Source organism: Mustela putorius, unplaced genomic scaffold (genome assembly GCF_011764305.1).
Source record: "Mustela putorius furo isolate JIRA1106 unplaced genomic scaffold, ASM1176430v1.1 tig00003911_pilon_pilon_pilon, whole genome shotgun sequence".
Taxonomy (NCBI): Eukaryota; Metazoa; Chordata; class Mammalia; order Carnivora; family Mustelidae; genus Mustela; species Mustela putorius.
Genome location: NW_025422058.1, coordinates 715,959 through 729,724, shown reverse-complemented (window position 1 = coordinate 729,724; position 13,766 = coordinate 715,959). Strand labels below are relative to the sequence as shown.

Sequence of the window (13,766 nt, the reverse complement as noted above, 5' to 3'; positions counted from 1 at the left end):
ACTATAGATCTGAAATAGGATTTTGCACCTATGTTTTAGTTAAGACAACGTTTATTCTTTCTAACATTCATATCCTGATGTGTCCATGCTCTTTGTAAAAGCAAAACCTTGTGGTGCCCAGGTGGTTCAGTGTGTTAAGCTTTAAGACTTGATTTCAGCTTCCGCTCCTATCAAGATCATCAACTAAATTACCTTGAGATTAGGCCCCTGGACAAGCTCAGTGGGGAGTCTGCTTCTCCCTTTGCACCACCTGCCCTGCACTCACTCGGGAGCAGGTACCGTCTCTCACTCTCTCAAATCTTTACAATAAAAAAATAAAGGAAAACCTTGTAATATTTCCTCTCTTGTAACTTAACTAATTTCTGCTCAGAGGGCATGTGGTAAAACAAAGGGTTCACTGAACTAAAGCCTTTTTCTTCACTTTGGAAAGAAGATACCTGTCCTGCTGCCTGATAGGATTACTGTTAGGTAATGTCTGTGAAGGTGCTTTGCATACCATTAAAAACTACATAAATGTAACCTAATGTTAAGGTTACTAGATGGGGGGAGGACTTAGAAGCAGTTTTGACTCCATAATTACTTAATAAAACAATTAATACTGCATTGAATATATTTGTGAAAACAAAGAGACCAGTTAATTACTATGTGAGAATGATAAAACTTAGTATTTGTCTTAAATCGCTTCCCTATTTTTTAATCAGAGCCATTCCCTATTTTTTAATCAGAGCCTTTAATCAGAGCTGAATTACATACATAAATAAAAATGGTAAATTATAAACCCTGGTTAATCCTGCCCTTTGCAAATCATTTAGAAGTGTCTTGCCTTTGGGGGGGGGCGGTGTATGACAGTTTTATTTAGATATCACACTGAGTAGGGTATCTGCAAGCACACATCTAATAACCTGTCTTGCCTTTTTTAAAAAAAAACCTTATTTTGACCAATGCACTATAAACTTAACGAAGTAGGCATATTAAGAAAAATCACACAATGAAAAACAAAAACAAAAACCTACAAATATGTGATACTGATTCATTGTTCCTAAATCTTGAGTTGCAGAAATTTCATTATTCCCACCTCCAAATAGTTTCTAAATATTTTTTTTAGAGATTTTATTTATTTGAGAGAGAAAGAGAGAGAGAGACAAGGCACAGGCAGGGGGAGGAACAGAAGAAGAGGGAGAAGCAGACACCTCTTTGAGCAGGGAGCCCAATGTGGGACTTGATCTTGGCACTTCCCATGACCTGAGCCGAAGACAGCCACTTAACTGAGCCACCCAGGTGCCTCTAAATAGGTTTTAAAAAGGAAATTAGTCCATATATAAGAAATGCCCGAGATAAACAAGAGTTGATTCAATAAAATACAGCCTAACTAGTACTTAACAGACTCAATTCTCAAAAAGTACATTCTTGCTATTTGTAAGAAAAATTAAATATTCAATTCATAATTTATAACAGCACGCATACAAACTAGTTCTGTGAGTTCTTGTATCCTCCAATGACTTTTTTTTTTTTTAAAGATTTTATTTATTTATTTGGCAGACAGAGATTACATGTACGCAGAGAGGCAGGCAGAGAGAAAGAGGAGGAAGCAGGCTCCCTGCTGAGCAGAGAGCCCGATGTGGGACTTGATCCCAGGACCCTGGGATCATGACCTGAGCTGAAGGCAGTGGTTTAACCCACTGAGCCACCCAGGCGCCCTCCTCCAATGACTTTTTAAGAATTTGTCTAGCTGTGTACAGTATCTCATAAATTATTTGGTACAGTGGAAACATTTTCTAACATATGAGGCCAAATTTCTATTCTTTAGGCAGTCTTCCTTTTTTTAAATGCTCATTAGTCAGCAGATACCCTCACCAAGATCATCCATTCTCTAGTCCCTGCTACACGTGCTGACAGATTAATGAAAATAATGAACTGCTGATGCACAATTTAACAAATTCCTTTAGATAAGGAATTAGTAATTTCAAATTAGATTCTAGATTTTGTTTGTTTTTATTTTTTTAGTTATTTTTCTCCTTTTTAAACAGTATTCAAACTACAGGTTGCTGTAAGTCAGGGAATAATGACTAGAAGCTTTAAAAAATGTTTGTTTTATAACAGAATTAAACAGGGCTAAACCTCTGAAAGCTGAAAATTAACAAAACATGCTCTAGGTCACGAAAACAAAAACGTATCAGTATAGCAACAGATCCCAAGTAAAATAATGGTCTGAAAAGCTTAAAAATAGAAACATTCATGATGGAAAACCAATTCTTCTTCTGATTTAACACAATGAAATGTAAATTAAGTATTTGATGAGTATTCATAAGAAAATTATTCCCTTGTTGATTCTACTTAACACTAACCTGAAAAGTGTCAATTATAATTCAAGGTTTACTATTTAATAAGTATATATTTATACATTTATTAAGTTACTGAAGTTTATCTTTATCCCCAAACCAAAAACTAATGATAAAAATGTTTCTGGTTTGAGAATGTGCCCTGGAAATAAGCCAAATCAAAGCTATTTGACCGGCAATAATTTCTAGCAAAAGAAATGAGATTCTTTCCAGTTTAAGGTACTCATGTTCAGTAAAAATTATTAAGCAATGTATAAATGTTAGACACTTTAAAAAGAATCACAGGTTTCATTATACCTAAATCAAAATTACTCAGAAATGAAAATTAAAACAGAAGGAATAGCAAATATATTAAGTTCACCTGCAACCGTTTCACTTTCTTACAGTCAATAGTCGCTTATTTTGGTCTTTTTACCTTTTTCTACTACTAGTAGATATTATGGCCCACACTAAAAATAAAAAATTGAGTTTTGTTTATATGTAATAGTATTAAAATTAGAGCTCCTCTTAATCAATGTTTTATTTTAGAGGGAATATAGTAACTACAACTTTCAACCAAACACTTCAAACTTTAACATACAAATAGAGGAACTCGGTGGTTTTATGTGTATAGATCTACATAGATGGTGCAGGCAGGCATGTGTTGGGCTGTCTGAGTTCAAATCATGATTCTGCTAATGACTAACAAGCCTTATTCCCTAGTGAAATTATTCTACCTCTTGAATCCCACACTTCTCTCATCTACAAAATGAAAGTGAACATTGTATCTATTGTACCACCTTTTAAGACAATTGTGAGAATTGAATGAGATCGCTCTATGTAAAACACCTGAGACATTATAAGCACTTGATAAGGTTTACCACTATTCTATGATTATTAGCGCATGTATGACCATATCTTCTGTAACTTTTATGATGTCACCAGGGAAAGAGGAAGCTAAGAGCCCAACCATCTCCATTAAACAACTTCTCATATCTCTGATTTTCCTCCTGTACATGTACATACATACTCAAACACATTTTCTGCTAAAAGTATTACTCATAGTGTAGAAGAATTGGTATTGTCTGAGTGTTCTGCAACCTCCCAAAAATTGTATTTTGAAATCCTCATGTTCAATGTGGTAGTATTAGGAGCTAGAGCTTGGAGGTGTTTCAGAGGTTCTTAGGTCACAAATATAGAGTCCTCATGGATGGAATTAGTGCTCTGATAAAGCAATCTGAGAGAGCTCCTTGGCCCCTTCCTTACCACAGTAAGGACAGAGCAAGAAGTCTGCAACCACGAAGATGGCCTTCACCAAAATCTGACCTTGGTGGCTCTCTGATCCCTAACTGCCAGCCTCCAGAACCGTGCGAAAAGTAATTTCTGTTTAAGCCCTCCCTTTCTATGGTGTTTTGTTATGGCAGCCCAAGCTGACTAATAAAGGTAGTATACTTATATTTTCAATGTTCAAATACAAAAGGGGATATGATACTTAGTTTCTATTTTGCTTAATTTCATCAGTTCCATATAAATTCATGGTATGCACAGTTTTCAAAGACAGCAGGGTATAACAGAGTAAGTCATGATGAAACAGACATTACTATACTCCTGCCTACAATGTAATTTCTTAACAGCACAATATTAAGGTTTCTTATTTTTCAACAAGCTGTTTGAAACAGTTCTACTTAGTTAAGCCATGGTCAGACAGATATTACAGTCACATCTATAATATGTTGTAAGTTAAAATTTAAGGCGTCTTACCTTTTATATCTGCCTGAAACTGTTCTAGATGGGTCCTGTAAAGCAATAATAATGACATCAATTTCGGTGTATGTGCAAGAACACAATTCCACATTACATAAAACAGTTAATAAATGATTTTGAAAGAAATTAATTTGGAACAAATATCACCGCTTTAAAAACTTGACAATGCCAGTCAAACAAAATAAGAGTCTGCATCTGATTTCTCAGACAAAACCAACCACTTTTTAAAAATAGTATTTTTAATTTATAAGATTTTTAAAACTCAGAAAATTGAAAAATGAAACATTATTCATCAACCAATCAGCTTAAATCACTTTGGAAGTCACTGAGCATTTAAAAACACAGTTAGACTACACACACACACACACACACACACACACACACGATACATATATGTATATAATGTATCTCCCTCTGCTGCTTTTTTATACCCTCAATTTAAAAAAGACTCACCTCAAATACATATAATTATTAATGCTTATTTTAAAAGACAGCTAAAAATTAAAAGTAAGAAAGTATTCTTTATGCTGATTGTATGCTATCCAAAAGAAAGGCTGTTGTAAAATTAACATTAACGACTGGGATGGGGTAATTATTACCTTGCAATTAACCAGGGATTTTTCTGTTAAATCTTTTTTTTTTTTTTTTTAAGATTTTATTTATTTATTTGAGAGAGAGTGAGTGAGTGCCCACACCTGGGAGTACCAGGAGGAACACCGGAGGAGGTGAAGGAAGGTGGAAGAATCTCAAACAGACAGTGCTGGGCTTGATCCCTTCACCCTGATCATGACCTGATCTGAAACCAAGAGTCAGACACTTAACCAAGTGAGGAACTCAGGCACACCACTGAATCTTTGTTTTTTTTAAGATTTGATTTATTCACTTGAGAGAGAGAGAGAGACATCAAGAGACAGCATGAGCGGGTAGGAGAGAGAGAAGCAGGCTCCCTGATGAACAGGCATCCTGATGCAGGGCTTAATCCCAAGACCCTAGTATCATGACCCCTAAGCAACTGAGCCACCCAGGTGCCCCACCCTCTTTCAATATTTTAATACTCCAGGCTCTCCAAATATTTTTTGCAGTTTCATTTTAATAAAACCTGTCAAAATGAAATGATGAGTCTTTTTAAAAATTGATCATTCTTTTCTTCTAGTTATCATTTAAAGTATTCAAGACTCTACAGTTAAAGAATGTCCCATGTTAAAATCAGAGAATCCACCCTTTTATAAATAAAATGACCAGATGCCAGACTAAAACAGCAAATACTGATTGCATGGTGCAATAAAGGACTCATCAATGTAGAGGAAACAGTATAGCAAACCACATGGTTTAGAGTAAGATTTAGATCCAAGTTCCAACCAGACAGGCTTCAGTAGCTATGAAGCAATGGTAAGTCATTTAACTTCTATCAGTCTCAGTTTTCTCATCTCTAAAATAGGAGTAACAATGTCTATGTTATTGGATTACGTGGGGATTAAAGGACCTAAGTGAGTAAAAAAATTGCATAACTCCTTTACAATAGGCTTACAATTTAAAGTTTGAAGCAAAGATTTTTTTTTTTTTAAACATTTTATTTGACAGACAGAGATGGCAAACAGGCAGAGAGGCAGGCAGAGAGAGGGGGAAAGCAGACTCCCCGCTGAGCAGAGAGCCCGATGATGCGGGGCTCAATTCCAGGATGCTGGGATCATGACCTGAGCTGAAGGCAGCAGCTTTAACCCACTGAGCCACCCAGGAGCCCCAAGATTTTTTTTTTTAAACTGGGATACAGAATAATCTTTACCAATTTTTCTATGTGGAATTTTAGTAAATCTGTTTCAATTGTTCCAAGTCAGTACATACCCATTACGACAGTCTAACCTACCTACTTAAATAAAAGTTTATCTCATTTTTTCATGTCTGATATATATCTTATTTTCTGGAAGATAGGGATTCCCACCTTTGATAACTTTTTTGTCCCAACCCCCAGCTCAAATAGTATGGAATAAATAATATGGGCAATGTATGAAAATAACCTCTCTAGTCACCTGCCACTATAGAAAAGTACCACTTTGGAATTAAGCAGTTGCAGAAAGTAACCAGGCTACAGATAGGATGCTAGAAGTGTCCGTATGTACGGGCTTGACCCCTAAACAGACTACCTTTGAGGAAGTTATGCTTTGACAGCTGGTTTAAAGACATTTTAACTCTCCCTACCCTGGCATCAGCTGTTCTTACAGAAGGGAGTAACAACGCCTACCAAGTAAACTTGAAACAATTTATCAGCCTGTATTAAAGTGGCAGTACCTAAAGATAAGGCAGGTGAATCTTTGTACTTTATACATCAAACATGTAAACAAATCATCTGTTTACAAAAATATTTCTTATAATCAACAAAAAATACTTTGTAAAACCTAGCTTTTCAGTTATTTTAAAAACCACAATAACTAGATTAAAATGTCTAATCACTTGCTGAAAAAGCATCTTACAAAGTACAGCATCCTTTCCTGATCAAAACTCTTCAAAGTGTAGGGAAAGAGGGTACATACCTCCATATCATCAAAGCCATCTATGAAAAACCCACCGCAAATATCATTCTCAATGGAGAAAAACAGAGCTTTTCCATTGAGGTCAGGAACACGGCAGGGATGTCCATTATCACCACTGCTATTCAACATAGTACTAGAAGTCCTAGCCTCAGCAATCAGACAACAAAAAGAAATGAAAGTCATCCAAATTGGCAAAGTAGAAATCAAACTATCACTCTTCGCAGATGATATGATACTTTATGTGGAAAACCCAAAGACTCCAAATCTGCTAGAACTTGTACAGGAATTCAGTAAAGTGTCAGGATATAAAATCAATGCACAGAACTCAGTTCCATTTCTTTACACCAACAACAAGACAGAAGAAAGAGAAATTAAGGAGGCAATCCCATTTACAATTGCACCCAAAACCATAAGATACCTAGGAATAAACCTAACCAAAGAGGCAAAGAATCTATACTCAGAAAACTATAAAGCACTCATGAAAGAAATTGAGGAAGACAAAAAGAAATGGAAAAATGTTCCATGTTCGTGGATTGGAAGAACAAATATTGTGAAAATGTCTATGCTACTTAGAGCAATCTATACATTTAATGGAATCCCTATCAAAGTCCCATCCATTTTTTTCAAAGAAATGGAACAAATAATCCTAAAATTTATGTGGAGCCAGAAAAGACCTCAAATAGCCAAAGGAATATTGAAAAAGAAAGCTAAAGTTGGTGCTATCACAAATCCAGACTTCGAACTCTATTACAAAGCTGTCATCATCAAGACAGTATGGTACTGGAAAAAAAACAGACACATAGATCAATGGAACAGAAGAGAGCCCAGAAATAGACCCTCAACTCTGTGGTCAACTAATCTTCAACAAAGCAGGGAAGAATGTCCAATGGGAAAAAGTCTCTTCAACAAATGGTGTTGGGAAAATTGGACAGCCACATGCAGAAAAATGAAACTGGACCATTTCCTTACACCACACACGAAAACACTCAAAATGGATGAAGGACTTCAATGTGAGAAAGAAATCCATCATTATCCTTGAGGAGAATACAGGCAGTAACCTCTTTGACCTCAGCCACATCAACTTCTTCCTAAAAACATCACCAAAGGCAAGGGAAGCAAGGGCAAAAATGAACTAATGGGACTTCATCAAGATCAAAAGCTTTTGCACAGCAAAGGAAACAGTTAACAAAACCAAAAGACAACTGACAGAATGGAAGAAGATATTTGCAAATGACATTATCAGATAAAGGGCTAGTATCCAAAATCTATAAAGAGTTTATCAAACTCAACACCCAAAGAACAAATAATCCAAAAACAAAAACAAAAACAAAACAAAACAAAACAAAAACAAAAACAAAAAACAACCCACAAATAATCCAATTAAGAAATGGGCAGAGAACATGAACCGACATTTCTGCAAAGAAGACATCCAGATGGCAACACATGAAAAAGTGCTCCACAACACTCAACATCAGGGAAATACAAATCAAAACCACAATGAGATACTACTACCTCACACCAGTCAGAATGGCTAAAATTGACAAATCAGGAAATGACAGATGTTGGCGAGGATGCAGAGAAAGGGGAACCCTCCTACACTGTTGGTGAGTATGCAAGCTGGTGCAGCCACTCTGGAAAACAGCATGGAGGTTCCTCAAAACGTTGAAAATAGAACTATCCTATGACCCAGCAATTGCACTACTGGGTATTTACCCTAAAGATACAAACACAGTGATCTGAAGGGGCACGTGCACCCGAATGTTTATAGCAGCAATGTCTACAATAGCCAAACTATGGAAAGAACCTAGATGTCCATCAACAGATGAGTGGATAAAGAAGATGTATATATACACAAAGGAATACTATGCAGCCATCAAAAGAAATGAAATCTTGCCATTTGCAACGACGTGGATGGAACTAGAGGGTATTATACTTAGCGAAATAAGTCAATAGGAGAAAGACAACTATCATATGATCTCCCTCATAAGAAAAGGGGAGATGCAACGTGGGGGGTTTGGGGGTAGGAAAAGAATAAATGAAACAAGATAGAATTGGGAGACAAACCATAAGAGACTCTTAATCTCACAAAACAAACAGGGTTGCTGGGGAGAGGGGGTAGGGAGAGAGTGGTAGGGTTACTGACACTGGGGAAGGTATGTGCTATGATGAGTGCTGTGAAGTGTGTAAACCTGGCGATTCACAGACCTATACCCCTGCAGCTAGTAATACATTATATATTAATAAAACAATAAAAAAATTTTAAAACAATGTCTAATCACTGATTAGAAAAAGCAAAAATTCTAGGCTTATGTGTATCCAAAATACATTTTATTGAATGCAGATGATGATTTCATATGAAACTTTAACCTCAAAATTTTCACAAACAGTACTCAACTAACATTTTATAAAGGTTGTCATTTATGAACTTCCCTAATTTTATTCTACATGAGCTAAACGAAGACATAAAATTAAATGATGTCTGTCTAAATATGCATTAGAAAAAATGTTAATTCCATAGATTCCAAAACAACACTCTCTCAGTTTGGTTATAACGGAAATATTTTAAAACATGACATCAGCTTGATTGCCCAGACTACCTTTTCCTGAAAGGAGTAACCACAGTTGCCGAATGAGAACAGCCTTTATTGGATTTACTGATTTGTGGGTTACCAATAACACTGACTAAAATGATTTGAACATTGCAATAAATAATATTTATGATGCTTAACATGGGAATTTTCCTGAATATGGTAAATTTTGATTAATACAGAGTTAGAGCAAAATTTTTAAAAATACAGAAATATGAAATGAAGGATGTTTTCAGCAACACTAAGCTACAGTGGCATTGTAATAATTTTATACTCTGACCCAATTATAAATGACTTAAAGTCAATATCAGAGAAGTTTCTAGTTGAATGTACTAATAGGAAGTTATATAAGATCAGTTTTCCATATTTCTTGCAGCTTTTTTTTTTAAACAATTAGTCACTTAGAACATATCTCAATCAAGTTTCACAAAGTATTTTCTATACAGCTAGTATAGAAATCGGGAAAATAAGAATTCTGATCAAATCATTCCATGTTTATATCCAAGATGTGTAAACAATTAGAATTTAAGCTTATTTCTAGATAACCACAGTTTCAATAGTGAAGATTCTGAAGCAGAGAGAAGACACTTAAGCTTATTCTATATTGGTAGATTTAAATAGGGTATTTTATTATATTATATATTTTGTAGCTAAATGTTATTTTACAGTAATTCTAGTAATCAAATTACATTCCTTAACAATGGAATGTTCCCCAAACTGGACAGACTATATTAGTATGAGAACTAGTACCAGAAGAAACTAGGAGGAGTGGTAGTAGTCTGCTTCTCATGTGCATTCAATATGGTCAATTACAGATGGAGTTTAAAGAGATTTCTAACCTCTATCCAAAGAGAAAAAACTGAGCATTTCTTGAATGAGAAATATTAGACAGAAAAAGCAAAATCAACCTCATACTACAGCAAGAGTCTCCTACAATTTTAAGAAGGAAAATGCTTGATGTTTTTACACATTAATACACAAATATAAACTTCACCTCAGATTTAACAACAAGAAATCTCTGTATTCCTGTGGCAATAAAGACTTACAAACAAAGGATGACAACTCGGTAATTATGATACCTGTTAAAGTTGACAACTGCATTCTAAATGGGGGTGGGAGGTAAAAGAAATACCAGTATCACTGAAACCAGTTATAAGAACTACAACTGCTAAGAGTGACATTGGTCTTAAAAGTTTCAAAGACTATGTAATTAGACCTTCCAATAACCCCAAAGCCTGTTATACAACTGATTTAAATATGCTTTGCCTGAAATAATCTCCCTTGCAATGGGATGGTTTATATTACTAAAGGGAGGGGTAAAGACCTATACAGCACTTAGAAAATGTTGGCAAGACACAAACTGTTTTGTGTAAGTTTAAATAAAACATGCTGCTTTAGTCAAGCTTAGAATGGTCAATGAGGAAATCCCATGAATTGTCTTTACAGGTGCAGTGGCAAATCAGAACTAAAGTATAAACAAATATAAAAGCATATGTGAAATAAGATCAGAGAAAATCAAGATCAGCTAAATATAGCAAAACAATACTGAAGTTATTCAAATAAACTAATTACTGACAAAGCCATAGCCCTCAATAAAATTATGGCATTACATGCTAACTGGCTCTCAGGACTTATACTGATAGACATAATGTAGCAAGATATACTGCTGAAGATGAATGCAGAACAAAATATCTGCAATGTGTAACTGATAAAAATAGCTAAGAAAATGAAAAAACAAAACAAGAACTTTAACAAATTAACAAAGATTTTAAAAGGAAAAACACATCATTCCCCTTCCTTTCTGAACGATTCAGTCCTAAAACCATTAAGTGAAGCAGAGCTAGATGGAGAAGAAACATAGTGGCCCAAACCAGGGTATCAGAGTACTGGAGCCCTATATGAAGAAGAGCTGCCTGGAACAGAGAATCAGAGTGTAAGCAATCTGAAGAGAAAATCCATACAGCAGGGGGACTTTACTTAGACTGAGAATTCAGACCCAGAGCAGAAATGAGGGTGTCTACAGAGCAGGAAGGGGAAGGCAGACTATCAGTCCTGGGACAATGTCAGAAGCAAGTCCCATATAGGGAACATCAAGAGGCCCAAGTAGAGTGTGAGGGTCATTCATTTAGGAGAACAGAGAACAGGTGGCAGAGAACAGAGTTTTAGAGCTCCGGAAGAGTACGAAAGCAGTATTGCACAGAAGTTTGCAGCCCTTGCAGAGAGCCTCTCTACAGAAAGATTAACAGGGATGATATGCCAGAGCCAAAACATGATGAAGAGAGTGTCCACATTAAATGGTATTCTAGTCTGAAGGTGTCAAAACCCAATCAGGTTGATGATGGGTCTCCATGGTGAAGCAAATCAGCATGAGGTCTTAGAATCTGAACATGAAAAAAGACCCTAGGAAGGGCAGCCTATCATAAGGTTACAGAAGCTAAGCCGTATAAGGAGGGAATCCCAGGGCTGGCGGGGGTGGGGGGGGGTTGTGATCCAGTGCGGGGAGTCACAATTCAAGCAGGGTATGGAGGGCATCCTACAGCCTTGCATAGGATGTCCAAGCCTGAAGAGGGTCAGCAAGAGTTCATGCACAAAGAAAGCCACCATGTGATGTCAAGCCCCACTTGTGGTGAGGAGGGTATAAATATGGGGAAGGGGTGGCAATGGGAGATAAGTTACATAAAAGGGGATTGAACAAATAAGAAAGTATTAATAAGAAAGTATTGAGGATAACGGGAAACAAGTTTCTCAATGTCACAAAAGGGAGTTACAACTACTAGAATAAATTATAGTATTAGATTAGATTGGAAGTTATCAGTATAAATTAGTTTCAGTATCTACACAGATGTAGGCAGGTGGGCAGACAGAAGACAGATATGTATATATACAGATATACATATATTCTGTAGGTCTATACACAGAGACGGACCAGGAATGGTGACATTTCAGTATCATAAACAAACCTACAGCCCAGATCGTGGCTTCAAAGTACTTTCTAGTGAAAGGAATCCGAGCTCCTTAGCTTCTCAAAGAAATGGCTGCTTCCAATGTCCGTGTAGAAAAGTTAAAAATGAGCCTGTTAACATCATATTATGCCAAGAAGTAGTCCAAGAATGATGGAGATGTGGCAAAGGATACAAAAGCTCGAAAGAGTTTCCACTGGCAAAATCTGGGATAATTTGAACATCAAAATAAAGAATAATGGTGTGGTAGGCAGAATAATGACCCTCAAAAATGTCTATGTCCTAATTCCTGTAACCTTCAAACATATTAGATAATCCGACAAAGGGAAATAAAGGTTGCTAATTAACAACCCTAAATCGGGAGATTATCCTAGATTGTCTGACTGGCTCAATGTAATCACAAGATTCATTAAAAGTGGAAGACAGAGGCAGAAGAAGGTCAGAGGGAGATATGATTAAGAAGAAAGGTCAGAAGGACAAGCTGCAGGAAGTACTCAGCCTACTGTTGCAGGCTTTGATGGAAGAAGGAGGATCATAATCCAAAGAATGTGGGTAGTCACTGAGAAAGAGCTAAACAAGGTAAGAAAATGGATTCTCCCCTAAAGCCTCCAAAAATGAATGTAGTCCTATTTTCGCCTTTGAAGTCTTTGATTTTAGTCCTTGATTTTGGCCAATTAGAACCGTGTTGGACTACCAAATTATAAAATTGTAAGATGATAAGTTTGTGCTGTTTTTAAGAAAACAAATTTGTAGTAATTTGTTACAGGAGCAACAGTAAACTATTAGATTGTAACAGGGTACACAACCCATCAGATAAAATAGGTAACAGTGAGTCAATACAGATATACAGATATAAAGGCAGGAAGATGATAAAGTTTGATAGAGATTAAGATATCTACATGGTTCAAAGCACTTACCCACAAAATACTTTTTTTTTCCTGTTAAAGGACTCATTTGATCATCAGTTCCACAAAAGACTTACTAAGAAAGGGAAAGTGAAGCCTGAAAAAAAAACTACCTTAATCATATGATCAGCAGCCATGAGGGGACAAATTACAATTATGTGTGAACTGACAGGATACATAATGAGAAGAATACAGCATTAATTCTGTGATATTCCTGACACAGATCTATAACCTGAATCTAGAAGTAAATATCAGGTAACCCAAACTGAAGGTATATCATAAAGTAACTGCCCTGTAGCCCTATAATCTTTTATTATTTTTAAAGATTTTATTCATTCATTTGAGAGAAAGAGAGAAAGCACAAGCAAGGGGAGAGGCAGGGAGAGAGGAAGCAGGAGACTCCCCGCTGAGCAGGGAACCCGATGAGGCAATTGATCCCAGGACCTTGGGATCATGACCTGAGCTGAAGGCAGATGCTTAACCATCTGAGCCACCCAGCCACCCACCCTATAATCTTTTAAAGTGGTAAGATTAAGAAATTTATTTTTTTAAAGATTGACTGATTGATTGATTTGACAGAGAGAGAGAAAGAGCACAAGCAGGGAGAGTGGCAGGCAGCGGGAGAAGCAGGCTCCCCACCAAGCAGGGAGCCCAATGTGGGGCTCCATTCCAGGGTCCTGGGATCATGACCTGAGCCAAAAGC

At 36.4% G+C, this 13,766-nt stretch overlaps 1 protein-coding gene across 2 annotated transcripts in view; it reads right to left on the bottom strand.

Annotated features, from left to right (window-relative positions):
• PAWR (pro-apoptotic WT1 regulator) overlaps window positions 1–13,766 on the bottom strand; it is a 116,567-nt gene that overhangs the window by 29,191 nt on the left and 73,610 nt on the right. For both annotated transcript variants that reach the window (XM_004752354.3, XM_004752355.3), the window contains one exon: window positions 4,080–4,114. In XM_004752354.3, the coding sequence (XP_004752411.1) occupies window positions 4,080–4,114 (35 nt within the window). The remainder of the gene's footprint in view (window positions 1–4,079; window positions 4,115–13,766) is intronic.